The sequence below is a fragment of the Thamnophis elegans genome, chromosome 7, assembly GCF_009769535.1.
Source record: "Thamnophis elegans isolate rThaEle1 chromosome 7, rThaEle1.pri, whole genome shotgun sequence".
Classification (NCBI taxonomy): Eukaryota; Metazoa; Chordata; class Lepidosauria; order Squamata; family Colubridae; genus Thamnophis; species Thamnophis elegans.
The window spans coordinates 50,987,235-51,008,162 of record NC_045547.1 but is presented as its reverse complement, the minus strand read 5'-3'; the positions used below and the strand labels follow the sequence as shown (position 1 = coordinate 51,008,162).

The following is a 20,928-nucleotide window of genomic DNA, read 5'->3' as shown; positions in this document are numbered from 1 at the left end:
ACTGGCGCCTACACAGACCAGTATTGAAAACAGTACCTATGTCAAGATCCCTCCTTTATCAGTGCTAACGCCCAACGCCCCCCCGGAATTTTTCATCACAGGACATGGTGAGCATTGCATGGATTTAAACAACACCCTGCTGTGTGTGAGTTGCAAGATTGTAAAGGCTAGTGAGTCGGATATTGATGATGGGGCAAGGGTGGCCCTGACCAACTACCCCATAGCATCACTTGTTTAACCAGCTGGATATTAGCCATCATTGCTATTCTTATCAGGCCATAATTGAACTGATTCTCAACTTTGGTGATGATGCACTGGGTACCCAATTTACTTCTAGGGTTTTTTACAAAGATGACTCGGACCTCATGGAGAGTACCCTACCCTACCAGCTGGAAGCTCTGGTTTCAAAGTGAGAGCAAGACACACAGCCAGTAAATGGGACCTGCTTGGGCCTCTGTTTTTTCAAGACAGACTGCTAATTAATGGCATTGATGTGAAAGTCAAATTCACAAGAAGCAGAAATGAATTTTGCGTGATGAAGGATGGCAATGAGAATTACAAAGTGCAACTCCTGGCAGCTTCTCTCTTTGTAAAATGTGTAAAAGTAGCCCCGGGAATGCACCTTGGCCATGCAGAAGCTTTGGTCACCTCCAATGCCAAATACCCCATTGATCGAGTGAAACGAAGGTTTACAGCATCCCCACAGGTAGTCTTGTGTGTAATCAGGAAAATCTATTTCTGGGGCAGCTGCCTAAACAATTAGTGATTAGGTTTGTGGACAATGCATCTTTTAGTGGGATTATGAAAGAAACCCGTTCAATTTTCAACACTGCAATGTCAATTTTTGCTCTCTGCATTGTGATGGCAAACAGATCCCCACAAAGTCTCTTCAGCCTGATTATGTGCATGGTCTTTTTGTGAGAGAGTACATGCAGATGGTGCAAGCAACAGGTAAAGTCATGAAAAACAGGTTGATATTAATCAACCGGGAAGAGTTTAATTGAGGGTATACTTTGTATTGTTTTGACTTGAGTCCTGATAAGGGGTGCTCTGAGCACTAGTCTTTGATCAGGAACAGTAACCTCAGAACCAAAATTAGATTTGCACAGCCCTCCCCAACATGATACTCTATGCAATCTTTGAAAACCTTATTGAAATAAGTCACACAAGGAATGTGCTTTTTGATTATATGTGATGATTGACACACAGCAGCTCCTCCACTTGTTCTCTGGAAATACTGGGGTCTATCCAGTAGGGGTCTACCCTTGTGACCTGCTATCCCACACACAAATCTCTAAAAGATCTTTTGGATTAATTGTAAATACCCATCCTCACACTCTTCCTGGTGAATACTAGCCGGCCCTCAACTTCCCATCTCCTGGATATGGTGAATTTTTTTATTCTTATGGAAGACCTCCGGATAACCCTGACTTTCCTGGCTCCATAGTGATGTTTTTAGAGCAGCAAGCTGAGAAGTATACTTTTCACCAACAGCAACTGCAACACCCCAGTGCTGTGACCTGCAGACAACACTGTGTATTTTTTCTACTGAACTGTACTAAAGGAGTGACCTATGAAAATATTTTAAAGATGTACTCCAATGTTGATATTAAAAATGATCAAATGGTAAAGCTGTTTATAAAAACTATAGAGGTGGAGAGGGGGCTTGGAACCTGTAACCATCACCAGTGCATGCAGGCATGCCTGCTTTACTCTAAAATAAAGAAAAAGACGTACACTGTGTTTTTATTCATTTTACAAATTTAGCCAGTCAACAAACCTAAGCCTACTTCTAGGATTTAATGTCCAAGGGCTAGAGGGGGTGCCTGTAAACAGAGGCTTCTGACCCCCAAAAGGTGCTGTCATAACAGAGACAGGGCTAGCAGCAGTTTCATCCTTAACAACTAGAGTATCTTTCAACTTTTCTATTTGCTCTTTAACAGCTGTAGATCCCAACACAGAAGTTGGAACATTCACCTCAGCCATAGCATTCATAAAATCATCCCATCCTTTAGGTTTCTGCTTCTCAGTAGGGGCTCGATGTTGCCTTTCACAAAGTCTAAATTATTAGTACCAGGAATAGGGACACCTTTGTATAAAAAGGTACCGCGATCATCCCAGGTTGAGACTGCTTCATTTTGTTGTGTTTCATTTTGTGCTGTTTCATTTTGTTCAGCAAAAGTTCCGCATTTTTCCTATAACGGATGCTCACTGCTTAGGATCTCATCCATCGCTGTGTCCTGTGGAAATGGCTGTGGCGGCTTTTCTGGTAATGTTGGAAGTGGCTAAGTTTCTTCCGGTGGATAAATGAGATTCAGTTTGTCCTTTTCAGACTCATTTTGACTGGTCAGTCTTAGATACCTCTGCAGTGCAGAACTGTAGAGCTTAATCTTGTCATCCTCACACAAATCATGTCTCTGAAGAATAGTGCGCATCTCATCATCCAACCGGTTAGTGGCTGTAGCCCTCAAAGTAAGCGTCTTGCCCTGTAGCTGCTCCATCTGATAACGCGACATCAGATACATTTTCTCGGCATGGTCCATGGTTTATCCAGCTAACAGGCTAGTCAACAGCGGAATAGCTGTCCATAGTAAGGGACCTATAAAACTACCCGACTGAAGTATGATCTGCTTCTTCTTTTGAGTGAAACCTTTCTACCACTCAACTTTTTAATGACTCCTTTCTTTCTCTTTAGAGACCGGAATTGTGAAGGTTTCAGAGGAAGGTTTCTTTTTAGGGTGTTCAGTGCTATTTCTGCTATTGCCCCCACCAGGTCATTATTAGCATTGTATAAGATGGCTTACCTCTGTCTTGGTCCGGCCTTTACTAAGATTTTTAAAAAACCCCAATTTCTACATACCCTCTCTGACATCTTAAATGAACTAATGCTAAGGTAAGGTATTTTCCATTTCTTTACTAGAGATTAAACCCCAAAGAAAAGAAACCACAGAAAGATATCTCTTCTAAACATTATAAGCAGTGAAAAAATACTTAGATAAAAATCATAAACTTGAAAGAAAGTGAATTTTAAGAAAGGATATGATCTTTAAAATACAGGAAGATTGGATTTGAATATTTGATTGGCACACTTTGAAAAGGCATTTTAAAATGCTGGAAATATTGGACTGTATATTGGAAAAAGTAAAAGAAATTATCTGAAAGAAAGTCAGAATATTTTTCAGCTGTTATAATGGGTGCAATGCTGAAATCATAGGCGAGGATGCCATCTTCTGGTGAAAGAAAGAAAATACACTACAGGTAAAACTCGAAAAATTAGAATATCGTGCAAAAGTTCATTTATTTCAGTAATGCAACTTAAAAGGTGAAACTAATATATGAGATACTCTTTCAAGATAGCAAGATAGTTCAAGCCGTGATTTGTCATAATTGTGATGATTATGGTTTACAGCTCATGAAAACCCCAAATCCACAATCTCAGAAAATTAGAATATTGTGAAAAAGTGCAATATTCTAGGCTCAAAGTGTCCCACTGTAATCAGCTAATTAAGCTATAACACCTGCAAAGGGTTCCTGAGCCTTTAAATGGTCTCTCAGTTTGGTTCAGTAGGAATCACAATCATGGGAAAAACTGCTGATCTGACAATTGTGCAGAAAACCATCATTGACATCCTCCATAAGGAGGGAAAGCCTCAAACGGTAATTGCAAAATAAGTTGGATGTTCCCAAAGTGCTGTATCAAACCACATTAATAGAAAGTTATGTGGAAGGGAAAAGTGTGGAAGAAAAAGGTGCACAAGCAGCAGTGATGACCGCAGCCTGGAAAGGATTGTCAGAAAAAGGCCATTCAAAGTATTGGGGACTTTCACAAGGAGTGGACTGAGTCAGTGCATCAAGAGCCACTACACACAGACGGATCCTGGACATGGGCTTCAAATGTCGTATTCCTCTTGTCAAGCCGCTCCTGAATAACAAACAACGTCAGAAGCGCCTTACCTGGGCTAAAGAAAAACAGACCTGGTCAGTTGCTCAGAAGTCCAAAGTCCTCTTTTTTGATGAGAGCAACTTTTGCATCTCATTTGGAAACCAAGGACTCAGAGTATGGAAGAAGAATGGAGAGGCACACACTGCAAGATGCTTGAAGTCCAGTGTGCCGTTTCCACAGTCTGTGTTGATTTGGAGAGCCATGTCATCTGCTGGTGTTGGTCCACTGTGCTTCACTAAGTCCAGGGTCAACGCAGCCGTCTACCAGGAGATTTTGGAGCACTTCATGCTTCCTTCCACAGACAAGCTGTATGGGGATGCTGACTTCATTTTCCAGCAGGGCTTGGCACCTGCCCACACTGCCAAAAGCACCAAAACCTGGTTCAATGACTGTGGGATTACTGTGCTTGATTGGCCAGCAAACTTGCCTGACCTGAATCCCATAGAGAATCTATGGGGCATTGCCAAGAGAAAGATGAGAGACATGAGACCGAATAATGCAGAAGAGCTGAAGGCCGCTATTGAAGCATCCTGGTCTTGCATAACCCCTCAGCAGTGCCACAGGCTGATAGTTTCCATGCCACGCCGCATTGAGGCAGTAATTTCTGCAAAAGGGGCCCAAACCAAGTATTGAGTACATATGCATGCTTATACTTTTCAGAGGTCCGATGTTGTTCTATGTACAATCCTTGTTTTATTGATTGCATGTAATATTCTAATTTTCTGAGATGGTGGATATGGAGTTTTGGGACTAAGTGAAAAGGGTGTAATATTGGCTTATTGATACTACAGACAACTAAGAGTTTGGGATTTTGATAGATTTGTGTGTATTTCTTGGAATTATTAAATTAAGACAAAATACTTCAAATACAAGCATAATGCAAGAAAAAATATTATTGATGTTGCAAAGCATGTATGAAACTATGACAAAGAACCATGGGGTGATAAAGGATTTGATGCATGATATAGAAGTTAGATTAGAAAACGTGCAGCAAACAACAGTGGAAAATGAACAGGAAACTCAGGAGATCGAAAAGAGAAGAGAAACAGTAGAGGAAAGGGAAGAGCAGATAAAACAACAAATGAACCCAAAAGATAAGGAGAAGGTAGAGACAATTATAAGGGAGGAAATAGACCAAGCTGACAATATATTTAGAGACTCAAAAAATAGAATTAGATAGGCAGAAAGACATCCCTGAAGTGAGGATAGGGACGCTGATAGAAATAGTGATCTGGCAGAAAGAGATAGAGGCAGAGATAGAGGGAACATTGAAACCAAATAAGAATGATATAAGGAGAAATAAGACGTTAAAGGAGGGGTATGGAAAGCAAATAAAAATATCAATAAGAATTGGCACATTGAAGTGAAAAAGAGATGATGGGTATCCACCAATATAAATTGTGTGCTACTTGGATTTAGAATAGTGGTAGAAATTAGGAAGAGGGGAATTATTATTATGCATACCATATTCTTATATAATGTTTTAAAATTAGTAGGTAGAGGAAAGGATCAGAAGATGAAAGATGATTGTATTATACACATTTAAATAACATCACTAAGATTACCATGGCTATTAGCATTGAATAATAAAATATTGAATAATTAAACAATGAGGGATTATATATATGGAGTAAATATTAATTTTGATTGTAATACATATATTGTTATGACAATGATGTAAGTATGCTAATATAATTTTAAAAATTATGATTGAAATATTAAAAGGGATAAGAGGAAAGACAGAAATAGAACACCTATTAATATAAGTTTTGTATTATTAAGTCAAAATTAGTATACAGATGTGTTGTGACTCAGCAGAAGTTTGCTGTGAGTTGAGTCGGGATGCAGGAATAACAATGCAGCTGGGGCTCGTTAGTGTCGTCTTCTGGAGATAAAAGGACTGATGGTGCCTCGTCCTGGTTGCAGAAGTCAACGTTCACTCGTTCGTTCGTGGTTCGTCGTTCATCGGTGGTGGTTTGTTTGTGAGAGGCACTTGGATAAGTGATTTGCTTTCTGTAACCCTGATTCAAAGGGACACTTGGAGAAGTGATTTGCTTTCTTTCTGTAAACCTGGTGTTGCTGTAATAGGTCTTAGTTTTTGCATTCTGCTGCATAACCTTTTTGCCAGAGACATTATTTATGTTTATTTTTGGGCTCGCAGCCAGCGTGAGCCAGGACTGATAAAGTTATTTCCTTTGAAGTCTGTCTGACTGTCGTCTGTGAACGAGCGAAGAAGGGGGGGTCAGAACACAGATGAAAGGATTAGAAGTTGAAAGATGATTGTATTACAGTATGTACAATGTTATCATAATGGTGTGATCATGTACAATGTAAAGTTATCAAAATTGTCAATGTTATTGTTATTTGGTATCAAAATGAACAATACCCAGAAGCCACACTGTTCGTGTATTTAATACATACATACATACATACATACATACATACATACATGCATGCATATATATACACACACACACACACACACACACACACACATATAAATAAAACTTATTTTTTAAAAAAGCTTTGGCTGGTCAAAATTGCAGGTGTGTCAGTAGTTAAGAAGGTATCTATGTAAACTCCTATTCCAAAACCCGAACTAGCTTCCAAGGGCAATTCAACATGCTGGATTTTTCCTCTGTCTGCATAGTTGAAGCCGCAGTTTCAACGAACCGTTAAAGCGCCAGAACCGAGAAAGCTACTCCTTGCAAATTGAGTATAATAAGGCTTATCGCACTATAAACAGATTAAAAGGACTCTATAACCCGCCTCAGCGGTTTGAATAGCCTCGCGTCGCAGAAATCCCGCACGCCGCTAAATGCAAACATAGGGAAAAAGCAAACAATCCGCACCACATTCAGCCGGCGGCGTCTTACCCTGCCCACCTTAGGTCAGGGGTCTCCAACCTTGGCAACTTTAAGACTTGTGGACTTCAATACCCAGAGTTCCTCAGCCAGCAACTCTGGGAGGTTTTAGGTTGTTTCCATTTCCACCTGTGTCCTGCCTTTTATTAGTCCCAACACCGCATGCGCAGTCTCATTGGCGCAGTATAGTCCTCCCAGCTGCCTGGGGACGCTCTCGGGCCCGAGCCGCCGCTCTTCCCGTTTCGAATCCTCGCGCGCTTCCTTCCTCTCCTTCCCGCTGCCCTCCATGGGTTTGCCGAAGTGGGAGGGGGTCGTGGAGGGCGTTTCCCCGGTCGCCGCGCGGCGTCATTCCCAGCATGCAGTGCGGGCCGCCCCTGCCACAGCCGCCGCTCCTGTCCCTGCAGCCGCCGCCGCTGCCTCTCCGTGCGCTGCCGTCACTTTCGCAGCTGTTGCCGCCGCCGCCGCCGCCGCTCCGGGGCTGGAAGACATGGCGGAGGGAGGCGCGGCGGATCTGGAGACCCAGCGCTCGGACATCGCGTCGCTGCTCAAGACGGCTCTCCGCAAGGGCGACACCTGGTGAGGGAAAAGGAAGGGATGGCGAGCAGGGGGTGGGGTGTTTGCGGGCCGCTCTCGGTGACAGGTGCGGACGGTGCCTCCCTCAGCGCCTTTCGGCGAGGGAAGCGGCAGCCTCCTCTGCCCTTCTGGCCCCCTGTTCGTTCACTGGAGGCTCCTTACTATCCCGGGAGCGGATTTTCGGGCACCCTTTCCCCCCCTCCCTCCGGTGCCTATGACGGGCTTTGCCTCAGCGCGCTGCCGGCACGGCGCTCATTCCTCACCTGCGAGGAGGCGAAGGTGGCCGGTGCCGCCAGGTATTTCTCCCAATTGTTTCCAATGGTCGCTGGTAACCCGTCCTAGGTGGAGGAACGGCGCGAGTGAGTCTTTCGGGCAAGGTTTCATTCCCAGAGCAGCTTCCGTGGTAAGGCCTGCCTCTCTGGACGGACGGTGGATGGGTGGCCTGCGGGCGCTTCTTGGATTTATATCTCGCCCGGTTCTTTGAACAGCACTCCGCTTTCCTTCCCCTGCCACTCCCTTCATAATTCGCTAACTTCATGATCATCCTAACAACAGTGATTGCAGAAAGGAAGAGAGTAAAACAGCAACGGAGGATCAGATGATGGTTTATAAAATTATGAAAGATCAAGAGAAAGTAGAGAGAGTCGGTTTTTTTTCTCCCCAAATTCTAGATCCCCTAAAATAATACCATAATCCATAATGCTAGGAGATCTGGGGCAATCCAGAAAAGAAGATTTAAAGTATTTTTGTCAAAAGAATTCATTGCTGCAGAGTTTGATTATGTCCATTAATTTAGCCTCTAAAGGAAATTACTGTATACCCATCTATAATGTCTAGGCTGGCTCCAAGAGCAGTTTAGGGACTGAGAAGAAAAGGGCTGTTCAATCTCATACCCTGATTTATATTTTAGATACATAAATATCAATGTTTTATTAAAGCCTTGAAATTTGGATTTTATAACCTTCTGTATTAATATGCTAAACCTTAGCTGATTAATATTTCAGTATTTATGGATTAAGGTACAGCTTGCATTGCCATAAATATTTTCCTCAGAGATGGGAGGAAAACAGTAGATTGTGCATACTTGGTCTTAATCTTCCATTCATTGGCTTCTGTACTAGGAATGGAAAAAGTGCAAATTAGAGACTCACCAATATCCCTTTTGCAGCTCCAAGTGCACTCACTTCTGAAAATTTGGGATGTCCATTTTGGGTTTGCAGGGATATTAAACTCTAAAATGAGCATATTGAGTCTTTGTGAAATACATATTTCACGTCTTAACCTTCCTGAAGCCCTCTCCCAATATGGGCTATGTATGCCTCTGGCCACTTTCAGAGTACAGCTCTCCGTATCCACAGAAACCTTGCTGCAATCCTTAAACCAGCAGAAGTTGTATAGTCCTGCACCATACAGTTATTGATTTTGCAGTATTCAATGAGGCCAAGTTGGCTTGGAATTCACTTAATGAGTATACATATTGTGGCAATAGGAAGTACACCCAGTAGAGAAATAGCAATAAATAAAAATGCCAGTTTTCCTTCCATCGCCATTGATTTGGGATGGTGAATCACATGCAGATGAGCAGATCCATCAGGTACATGAATCAGCTTAAGTTTTTGAAAGTTATTTTGGTGTTACAATCTAATCATATGTACTTGGAAATATGTTCTATGAATTTCACCTTTCAGTAACAGATTTTGAAATCAGAGCATTATTTTTAAATGTTAATCTGCACAATTCTAACAGTATTTAATGTCAAGTATATATTTTCACCAGTGCAAACAATTGTTAAAAATTTGGCTTTCTGTTCTTACGTTGAATTCAAAAGTGTGCTATATACCACTCATATATAAAATTGTTGATGGGAAAGAAAACAAGCTTAAATTGTGACCATATACTAAGACTGTAAATCACAATTTAGTCCAACTTTTATAAATTTGAGTTTTGGGCAGAGATAACTGCACAGATTCTATCTGAGGAAGAAGAATCCAGCATTCTTTCTTTCATGGAGAAAAAAATGAATAGTTGAATAGTTATGTGTATTTCTATTAGTTAATTTCTTCCAAAATTTTAGAATGGCATAAATCAGTATTTGGTTTTATTTCCTGATAACCATACAAGATTTTAGTCTAGGAGATTATTTACTACATAAAATTCAGTACCCTGCAATATTTTTGTTGTGGTACATTTTGTACTCATATGCATATGTATTTTGAAATATACTTTGAACAATTTTATCTTGTTTCCAATAGTATACAATATATTGTATCCCCTACTTACTGAAATCATCCCCATGGTTAAGGCAGTTCATAACTATAACTACATTTACTTGGTATTAAACACTCAAAGATTCACAAATTTTAGCTAGGTTTTTCTCTATATAGATTGTTTCTATGTCAAGTTTGGATCTCTCTGGGGGAATTTTTTAAAAAAAACCTCAGCTATTGTATTTTTCATTTATATTGCCATTAGATTTGGAAACTGATGTTTTGGAGCTGAACCTTAATTGCCAATATTTAGAATTAACCATAATATTAGCAGTCGTGATCATTAGGATAATAAGATAAATGATATGATCTTGCCTTACTAGTTTTCAATATTTTCTCTCATTCCAGCTATAATATTATAATTGTATAAAGTTAAATTCTATTATTGCTTCACATGCTAACAAATTTGGAGTGTAGTTTTCTTTCATTATAAATAAAAAGTGTGTTGCTTGTAAATATCTCTTAGACCAGGGGTAGTCAACCTTTTTACACCTACCACCCACTTTTGTATCTCTGTTAGTAATAAAATTTTCTAACTGCCCACCGGTTCCACAGTAATGGTGATTTATAAAGTAGGGAAGTAACTTTACTTTATAAAATTTATAAAGCAGAGTTACAACAAACCCCTACCGCCCACTATGAAAGCTGGAACGCCCACTAGTGGGCAGTAGGGACCAGGTTGACTACCACTGTCTTAGACAATTTATCTGTAATACACTTCAATTTGTATCTTAAATATATTTTGTAAATGCTTCATTTTTTGAACTGTTTAGGTCATAACCCTAATCCTTAATTTACAGGTAATTTATTTTATTAATCTAAATTCCAGTCTTAAATTATAGCGGAATGTCTATTAAGCTTGAATTAAAATAGCAAAGGTTTAAAAGCAAAATAATTCAGCTCAGTATTTCTAAATAATCTGGTATTGAAGTGATGATACTGTAGCCAATTGGAGAGCTAAGAATCATGGCAGGCTTTGGGAAAAAATATTTGGGAAATTGGAATGTGTTGTGCTTCAGATTCAAAGTCAAAAGGTCAATGGGAATGGGTGTGCACAACCTATCTGTTGGTACCTCCTTTTAAAAATTGCATTTTTTTCTGGGCTCCCACAGAAAAATATTTGTTTGTGTTAAGAGTGATTGACAGTGGGCCATTCCACTTTCCAGATGATCTTGTTGCATCCTCTTGTTGCTCCTTAAAGTGCATGTTTTCCAACGATCCACAACTACAATGTGAAAGCAGAGTTTATTTAAGGGGTCACTGGCAAGAGTTGTATGCCACAACTCATGCCACAACTCCAGGCACAACTCCAGGCACTCATGCCACAACTCCAACTAGTTCTCCTAGCAGGTCTTACTAGGCTTCTTTTTGCCTTTTCTGCTTGACTTGAAATTTTTGTTTGAATGTCAAAGAACTCCAATAAACAGACATTTCAAATCCCCCCATATCCATGGCATAGGATAATTCATAAAGGAAAAGTAATTGTGAATATCAATAGCTGATCCATATCCTCACAAACACTTTGATAAACAGTTTAAGAACAGAGTGATATGGGAACTCAGTATAAATGACAGAATAGGAATAAGTAGTTAGCTTCTAAAAACCAGAAAAAGATAGAACCATTTAATCAGATTTCCAATTATGTTAAAGTAACCAATATAATGCAAGCAAAAAAATAGTATAACTTTGGCATGGCAAATGGTAATAGTGAGGACAACCTGTTTAGTTTGATTTCAAATATATCTAGAGAACCTAGATTTGCACAGACAAACATTTGAGCAACTTGTCTAGGAAACACAAACATCTGGATTTGTTTAGCTGCTACCTATGGCAGGAACTAAGTAGAAGTGAAGCAATAGCATATATCACTAAATTCTTTTAAATTTCTACAGAATGTGGATTTGCTTAAGATCCTGCTTGGATATAAAATGTATGTCTAAATGGATTTCTATAAATATAGCACCAGAATTATTTATTTAAAATATGCAAAGCTTTGATACTAGAATCAGTTATCCTGATATATAGTGACATCTATGTTTGGGAAACTATGTGAGCAATCATGCAGGTCTGTGAAATTGTTTCATAATATATATACCATGTTCTTTTGAAGGTATTTAGTGGATAGTCGTTGGTTCAAACAGTGGAAAAAGTATGTTGGATTTGACAGCTGGGACAAATATCAAATGGGAGATCAGAATGTTTATCCTGGTCCTATTGATAATTCTGGACTTCTCAAAGGTAATTTACTTGTGTTATTTTAAAAAATTCTGAGGTGTCTCAGTATATTAATAAGATAATTTGTTGTTGCAGTTTTCTTAATGAAAACTTTAAACTTTCTGAAATTTGTTTAAAATAGAAGGTGAAAATATCTTAAAAGTAAATTAAAAGTTTAAGATACATTAAACAGTACAGTAGTGATTAAAGTAAGGTATCAGTAATTTGAATAGTTACCCTTTGTGTACTAAATATTGTGGATTAGTAGAATAGTATATTTCTAAGAATCTCTTATAAAAATATTTTGGGGGACTGTAATTCAGAAATTGGCTTACTTCCATCATAGACTAAGTTATATTCATTTTTTTTAAAGATTCTCAATTGTAATCTCAGTGTTTTAGCACATGTTCTGTATTGGCTATAAGTAAACATAAATTCTTTTTCCTCATAGATGGGGATTGTCAATCTCTTAAAGAACATCTTATTGATGAGCTGGACTACATTCTTTTACCAACTGAAGGATGGAACAAACTAGTTAGCTGGTATACTCTTCTGGAAGGTCAAGAACCTATTGCACGCAAGGTACCTCCTATAGTAAAACACTGAAATGTTAAAAACAGTATTTGAAAATTCTTTGTTTATAACAACTCCCCACCCTCCTGGAGGAACAAAAATGTTTTTTTTCCCAAGCCACATTGAACTTTATGTGAGTTTAGTTCTGGAACTAACATTTATATTTGTTCACTGTTCACAAAACTCTTGTTTGTTAGTATTAGAACAAAGAACTATATGCAACAAGTATTTCTTATATTAAAGTATCAGTTATCTCAAATCCTAGCCTCATTGTCATTTTTTTCATCTTGAGTAATCCTAAAATATTTCTGTTACCTGTTCTTTGATAGTCTTCTACAGATAAAGTCTAAATTTGTTCTTTCCCTTGGTACAGCAAAGCAAGTTTTAATCTAAGTGTATAGGTAATGCATGCTAATTTCATTTAGTATGCACTTTATTGTTTATATTTCTTACCTGGTCCTTTAAGTCTGCACTTAAATTTTGCATGCCAGACTCTATGGTGTTATTAACATTTGATTTTTGCTTGTTGCAACAAGATATATAATTGAAGTAGCTATAGCTGATGCATTTTATTAAAATAATTATTTGACTGTACTGTTAGTTGTAACATCTCCCACTTTTGTATATCTCTTCAATCTTCTTCCTTGTAGATATGTATAGGTTTCTCCTCCCCTCCTAAGAAATATTTCTTAAGGTAGCTTCTCTTTGCCAATATCCATACAAATTCACTGCAAGAAGATTGTTAACTTAACCCTAAACAATCCATAGTTGTTTAATAAATATATGTTTTGAAGAAAAGTAATGTATATGCTTAAAATATCAGTATTTCTTTATACTGAACATTTAAATGCTAAAATTAATGTTACAAAGTGTGCTTATTTAGCTATGAAAATGCCAGTCCTCTTAATTTATCATTTCTGTCTGTTTGTGAATATTTCTTCTATTGAAATAAGTGTGAGTTCATATACATATTTAAATTCTTGATCAAAATATAATAATAAAACTTTAATATAAACTGTGGAAGTTTAATTCAGTGCTAAAATAAAGAAATTATTTGATGATAATTGAAATAATTTAGCTCATTGAGAACAATAATCATTTAATCCTAATATCTTTAATAAAGTATGATAAAATAAGTTATGTTTTATAATATATAATACATAGTTTATGTTTTATAATGTATTATATAATGCTAAGTTTTTAAACTGCATAACTGAGAATGTTATAGGTTATTGTATTTCTGCTAAAGTTAAAGATTTTTGCAGGCCATTTAAGTATTTGTGTATGTGTGATACATGATTATGGTGGCTTCAGAGAATTCATAGATATTTTTCACCAAGCATAATGTCATAATTTACAGTGGCTGATCTAATATGTTTTCTAATGTAAATTACTTTTTCTATAACTTCTTATGGCAACTTGTTGGAAATGAAGTATAAACCTCTAAATGTTTAAATATTCTCACTTTTTTTAAAGAAAAAGACAATAAAAATCATTAGGAAAATGATATTTGATGCTATAGATTTAAAGCTTCTTTGAAACTCTGGCATGCATATGGGTCTATAACTTTAGCAATAATAATTTTTTTTAAATAAAAATACAACCTTAGTGGGAGACCAGTAACCATACATATAAATATTATTTGGTGTTTATTTATTAAATTCAGTTTTATTTCAAAATCTAAGGACATTTGTCTATTAATATACCCTTCCCCCCTAGTGAGAATTCATTGATTCTGTTGCTATAGCATATGATTTCTAGCAGTTATTTGGTACTTCCTTTTTTTTGCCTATTTTGATGAATCACATACCAAGCTGATGGCTATTTTCAGGACAGTCTACATGGCTGATTTATGCAGTAACAGCATAGAAGATCAGATGGAAATATACAAGAGGTGATTGTGAACATTCTGCTTACCTCAGTTTCCAAGTTTTGTTGGCTATTAGTAATTTATGTTGAAGAATAAAATTAAGATTGTTTTCCTAAATAAAAATAAAATTAATAAATCCAATTTCAAAAATATTGCTGGTATTTAGTGCCAATAAGCTATTTATGTTGCTAGTGTGAATAGTTATTTTTTTTAAAGTAGAGTGTTTGTTTCATTATAAACTTATGTTTAAGGTGAAAATTAAATTTTGATCTAATCTTCACAACCTTTCATGGCTTATAAAGCATCTAATTACAAAATAAAGGTTGACCATCTGAAAATTGTGTATTATATATTTAGGAACGTATATGTTCCATTTAGTTTTAATCTGCTTATTTTCCAGGTAGTTGAACAGGGTATGTTTGTCAAGCACTGCAAGGTGGAAGTTTATTTGACAGAATTGAAATTATGTGAAAATGGAAATATGAACAATGTAGTGACACGAAGATTTAGTAAAGCTGATACAATAGGTATGACCATTGAAATTTCTTTATGTAGCTAAATTACTTTTTAAAATAAGTTCTTTATCATGCATTGCTTCCATAAAATAAATGTTATGGTGTATCATTGTATTAACTATTTAATTTGATATTTTAAAATTATCCCAAACTATCTCATTTTAATTTTAGAAAGTATAATGCAGACACTAATTTTTCCACAATGTATTATTCTTATTTGAACATAAGTGGAAAAACTTTCTCTAACATAAATGAAAGCATCTTAGCCCATAAAAAATTATTTTTTCATCTAAAATGCATATAATTTCTTTCAGAGATTGGCTGAATTTCTACATAATACTAAACCAAGGTTTAGTAATTCATGCCTAGCTTTTTAAACTCAAATGAAGTCTGGAGCTCAAATAATTTATTTCACTGAAACAAATGACTGAACTTAATACATATAAATTATGGTGTAAAAAGGTATGGTCAGCAATCAAAACCATTTGCAAGGTTCTTTTAAAGTGTCTTTTAAGTTCAAATTCTTTTTTGCTTGTAATGACAATATTGAATTAGCAAATTTACTCTAAATTTGTAAGAGTATACTTGAGACACAGGCATTGGCAGTCACAGAGTGCCAATTTCCATCTTCCAGTGGAAGTGAGGGAGTATTCTCAAAGTCTGATTGGTCCAAAGACTGAGAGCAAACCCCTTAAATACTCCTGCCTTCCATTCCTGCCCAGTTTCCTCTCAGTCTCTTGGTCCAAGCACTGTTTGAGAATTTGTATCTAAGTAGGAAAGCTTATTTATTCAATCTGGTCTAGTATTTGGCTGAATTGGGCACTTTAAAAGTTCTTAAATTCTAAATTGCAGCTGCGGCTCAAGGGACAGTCCTTCTGTCTCGAGCAGTCAGAGAGGGCCCTGTGGGGCATCCATCCTTCCCTCTGTGGGGCCGGAGCCCTATCCCTATCCCCGGGATTGCGGGGGTGCCGTGCTCCTGGTACAGCTGCGGGTGAGGCCGTTTTTTTCCGTTGCGGCAATCGGCGAGAGAGAGCGGCGTCAGCGCCACAAGGTGCGCGCAAGCTGCCTTCGGAGCCACCACTTTGATTCCGGTGGCTGCCGCATGCTTTGCCTGAGGCCATCAGCGCGATCGGATGATGGGGGGTGAGCCTGTGTGCCACGAGGCCCCCCAGTATTGCAAGGCCCATTTGCCCCGGGGTCCAACAGGCCCTCTGAGCACGGTTTTTCAGCCTATTTCTACCATGCCAGCAACTTCGAGGCCCAGCGGCCATTTTAACTGCCGCCAAGTGCGTGAGGTCTTCGCTATCTACAGAGCTGATCGGGAGGCCAGGCTAGGGGCGTTCGGCCTAGTTCCTCCCTCACCTTCGAATGCCCAGGTTCCGGTGGGGCCTACAGAGGCCTGGTGCTATTTACCTCCATGCTACAGGACACGTGAGTAGTGATGGAGGAGTGGTCGGAAATTCCCCAGCGCCAGGTTGAGGACCTGATGGGGGTGGAAGGAGACCGGGGGCAGGGGAGCGCTCCCGGGGTTTCCCCGGCCAGGCCCTTGGTAGCTCACCGCCCCACTTCTACGCTTCTATGAGGGAGGAGGCCAGGAGACACAAGGCCCTGGAAAAGACCTTCGCCAGGGCTGAGAGGCAGGTCAAGTCATCCGGGCCTGCCTCTGCCAGCAGATCCAGGTCACCACTCAGGCTTCCTTCTGATCATTCCGCGCCAAGGGGGTTTAGTCCATCTTCTCACTCGGTATCACCAGCCAGATCTCGCAGCAATTCCAGGCAGAGGGGATCTCCTTCTCCCTCCTCTTCGGTTTCGCCTGGGTTGGCCAGGGATAGTTTTGAGGACCCCCTGGAAGGGACCTCTAGGGGTCATCAGTCTGCCTGTAGGTTGGCCCCATAAGGCCCTAGTTCCTTCATTAGGGACATGGAGGATCTGGATCACCTCCCTGAAGGGATCAAAAGGCTTATTTCTGCAGCTATTTCCCAGCGGGATAGGAGTTCCCACTCATCTAGGCCTCAAGGGGGGCCAGGCCATCACCAGTATAGGGCTCCCTCTCCTTCCATGGTTAGCAAGGGTTTGGTTTTGGGGGAGGAGAATCTCCAGGATATGGGATTCTTGGAGGACGCGGCCTCTCCTGATCCCCCTTCTTCTTCGGGTCTCTTTCCTCCGGTCATGTTCAAGACTCTCCTAAACAAGGCGAGGAAGACCACCAAGATTGGGACAGGGGATCCCACGGTGCCTCTGCCTAGGGATCCAGACATGGCCATGTTTTCGAACACAGCCACGAACAAAGAGGAGATTCCGGCCCCGCCTTTGTTCATGGAGGTCCTGACCAACCAGTGGGCTCGACCTTCCAATTTCTCTAATGTAATGACCATCGCTTCTATAACGTGGAGTAGGCCTTTGCTCAGGCCATTCAGTTACCCACTATTGACACCCCGGTTGCTACCCTAGTCTCCTCTTCCCCCGTGGTGTCTGGTGATGCGGCAGATAAGTTGAAACCTGAGGATAAGCAGGCGGAGCTTACCTTACGGAAGAATTTCAACGCCACTGCCTGGGCCATAAAGTCCGCGGCTGCGGCATCGTATTTTAATCGCACTACGGTCATGTGGCTCCGCCAGCTCCAGGATTGTATCCCGATCCAGGCCGAGCGACTCCATCAGGACCTAACTAAGATTATTGCTGCCTCACAATTTTCCGCAGACGTGACCCTGGACACGGTTAAGTTTGCATCCAGCCCCTTGGCCACCTCTGTCACATCCCGCCACCTTCTGTGGCTTTGTAGCTGGCAGATGGATAACAAGGCCAAGTGGAATCTGGCGGCTGCCCCCTTCAAGGGCCCCAATCTCTTTGGGGAGGCTCTCGACCCCATTCTGGTCGAGAATAAAGACAAGAAAAAGGTCCTTCCGTCTAACACTAAAAAGGCGGAGTCTCGGGCTCATCCTTATCGTAGGCCATCGTATAGGGCTCCCGACTTCGACCATCATCAGCGTTTTTCTTCTTTCAGGTCCGACAGGCAGTTCTCTAGGCCATCCTATCAGGACCGGAATAAGTTTCAGCATCAGTCCCGGCAGCCCTTTCGAGGTGGCAACAGTTGTCCTTACCACAGGGAAGTAACTCGAACCTGAGTCGTCCGATAGGCGGCCGCCTGTCCTCTATGCAGATTGATGGGATGAGATCACATCAGACACCAGGGTCAAATCCACAGTTCATCAGGGTCTCCGAATCTCTTCAGGTCGTTCCCTCCGTCTTGGAGCCTGGCGCGCCGCCATCTGATGGATCAGGCTATAAAACACCTTCTCGACATTCAGGCAGTGGAGGCAGTTCCCCATGTGGAATGGGGTCTGGGCCACTACTCCAACCTGTTTGGGGTCCCGAAGAGTTCGGGGGGGCTGGAGGGCGATTCTGGACCTCAAGCGCCTGAACCACTTCTTGGTTTACAGGCACTTCAAGATGTCCTTCAGGGCATCTGGAGGGGGACTTCTTAGCATCGGTAGATCTGACAGAGGTCTACCTTCATATTCCAATTCTCCCAGCTCATCACAGGTTTCTGAGATTCTCCCACAGAGACCACCATTATCAGTACAGGGCTCTTCCTTTTGGGTTAGCTTCAGCCCCTTGCACATTTACGAAGGTGCTAGCAGCACTGGCGGCTCATCTCCGCTCCATTCCGGTGAGGCTCCAATGCTACCTGGACGATGTCCTAGTTCAGGCGGGGTCCCTCCCTCAGGCGGTCTCGGACCTTCGGCTTACCATTCGGAGTCTTCAGGCCCTGGGGTTTTCGGTAAATTTTCCCAAGAGCCATCTGTCTCCGTCCACGCACATTTTTCACCTAGGGACAGTCATAGATTCCGTGTCGGGGGTGGTCCGCTGTCTCAGGACCGCCAGACAAGTCTGCAACAGTTGGCAGGAAAGGTTCACAGAAGTCGGTTAGTTTCAGTCCTCTCATTGTCACAGTTGTTACGCAAGATGGTTTCTTGTATAGGGATAGTCCCGTGGGCCAGACTCCACCTCCGGCCTCTTCAGTGGGAGCTCATTCCTTTCCAGAGAGGAAGGATGAGCAACTCTCTTCGGACTCCCCGCCTCCCTGTGGGGGTCCGGGCTTCTCTCAGCTGGTGGATCTCCCTGGCCATTCAATGAGGTTGCTCCTTCTGGGAACCGGACAAGGTGACTGTGACCACGGACGTGAGTCTGTTCAGTTGTGGGGCCCTGGTGAGCTCTTGCTTGACCCAGGGCAGGTGGACGGCTTCAGATCTCCGACACAGTATAAATTGGTTGGAACTGAAGGCAGTGTGCCTAGCCCTGCAACACTTCCGGACCTTGGTGGAGGGCTGTCAGGTGCTTCTCCTGATGGACAATGTGGCCACCAAGGCCCACATAAATCATCAGGGGGAGACTCACTCTCGGGCTCTCTGGCTAGAGGCCCTGAGACTCGGCGCCTGGGCAGAGAGGCACCTGTCGTCTTTGGTGTTGGAGCACATCTCCAGTCTATCCAACCATCAGGCGGACTGGCTGAGTCGAGCGACCCTGGACAATGGCGAGTGGCAACTCCACCCGTCCTTGTTTCAGGGGATCTGTCGGAGGTTTGGTAGCCCTCTGGTGGACCTATTCACCACTCTGGCGAATGCGCAACTGCCTTGATTCTTCACCCAGTTTCAGTCCCCGTCTGCGGAGGGCACGGATGCCCTCCGGAGCAGGTGGCCTCCAGGCCTGCTCTATGCCTTCCCTCCCATTCCCCTCATTCCAGGGACCCTCAGGAAGGTAGTAGTGGAGGGGGCACTAGTCATTGTTGTGGCGCCTTATTGGCTCAGGAGGCCCTGGTTCGCGGATCTAGTCCAGCTGTCAGTGGCTCCCCAATGGAGGATTCCGCAGGAGGAGGTGGTCTTGTGCCAGGGAGTCCTGATTCACCCGGAGCCCCAGTGGCTCCATCTGACCACCTGGCTCTTGAACGGCGGCTCCTGAGGAAGGCTAACCTGTCCTCAGGAGTCATACGCACCATCGAGGCTTCTAGGCGCCCGTTGACGACTCGGATTTACAACTCCACCTGGTCAGCTTTTTTAAAATGGTGCTCCCCACTCGGCATTTCTCTGGCTAGGGCCACTATTCCCAACGTCTTGGACTTTCTGCAGAAAGGCCTGAGCAATGGGCAGTCACACAACATCCTGCGCCGTCAGTGACGGCTCTGTCTTCGGTCTTGGGGGGTGTAGGGTCTTCCTCCCTCTCTCACGTTCTCCTGATCAAGCGTTTTCTTAAGGGGGCAGCTAATCTCAGGCCTCCCCCTATCCATAGGTTCCCTACATGGGATCTGCCCCTGGTTCTCAGGGCATTGACGGGGCCCCCGTTCGAGCCTCTCCAGTCTGTTCATCTGAAATTCTTATCCCTTAAGGTGGTCTTTCTGGTGGCAATTACCTCGGCCCAGCGTATTTCAGAGCTGGGCGCTCTTTCATCCAAGGTAGATCTTTGCCATTTTCACAAGGATAGGGTGGTTCTTCGCCTTGACCCTACCTTTCTCCCAAGGTGAACACCCCCTTTCATAGGGCGCAGGAGATCATCCTGCCCAATTTTTGCCTGGGTCTGTCTAGTGATAGGGAGAGGCTCTGACACCGTTTGGAGATTCGTCGCGCTTTGCGCATTTATCTCCGCTGGACTGCGGGGTCTGCAGGTCGGAGGCTTTATTTGTCTCCTTCCAACCTAGGATGTTGGGGGCCAGCGTGTCTTCGGCTACCATTGGCTGATGGCTGCGATAAGCCATTGTGGAGGCCTATGGGGCGGCGGGTTGTCCTGTCCCGTCGGTAATAACAGCCCACTCCACTAGGAGTGCCTTGACCACGGCGGCATGGGCAACTAGGGCTCCCTTTGAGGACATTTGTCGGGCCGCTACTTGGGCGTCCCCGACACCTTTCATCCGACATTATCATCTGGATGTCTTCACCTCAGTGGATGCTTCCTTTGGTCAGAGGGTCCTGCAGAGGGTGGAAGCTGATACTCACCTTGGGCCTTAATTGTTATTGTTTTTCCCTCCCTGGGACTAAGCTTGGGTATGTCCCACACGTGACCACTCCCTCTCTTCCACTGGAAAAAGAAAGTTGGTCTTACCTTAACATGTCTTTTC

At 42.0% G+C, this 20,928-nt stretch overlaps 1 protein-coding gene across 8 annotated transcripts in view; it reads left to right on the top strand.

The window, feature by feature from the left end:
* The first annotated feature begins 6,997 nt into the window (after positions 1-6,997).
* USP15 (ubiquitin specific peptidase 15) overlaps positions 6,998-20,928 on the top strand; it is an 80,713-nt gene continuing 66,782 nt past the window's right edge. For all 8 annotated transcript variants that reach the window (XM_032222176.1, XM_032222177.1, XM_032222178.1 and 5 more), the window contains exons 1-4: positions 6,998-7,383; positions 11,758-11,885; positions 12,313-12,443; positions 14,705-14,831. In XM_032222176.1, the coding sequence (XP_032078067.1) occupies positions 7,094-7,383; positions 11,758-11,885; positions 12,313-12,443; positions 14,705-14,831 (676 nt within the window). In that variant the 5' untranslated portion in view covers positions 6,998-7,093. The remainder of the gene's footprint in view (positions 7,384-11,757; positions 11,886-12,312; positions 12,444-14,704; positions 14,832-20,928) is intronic.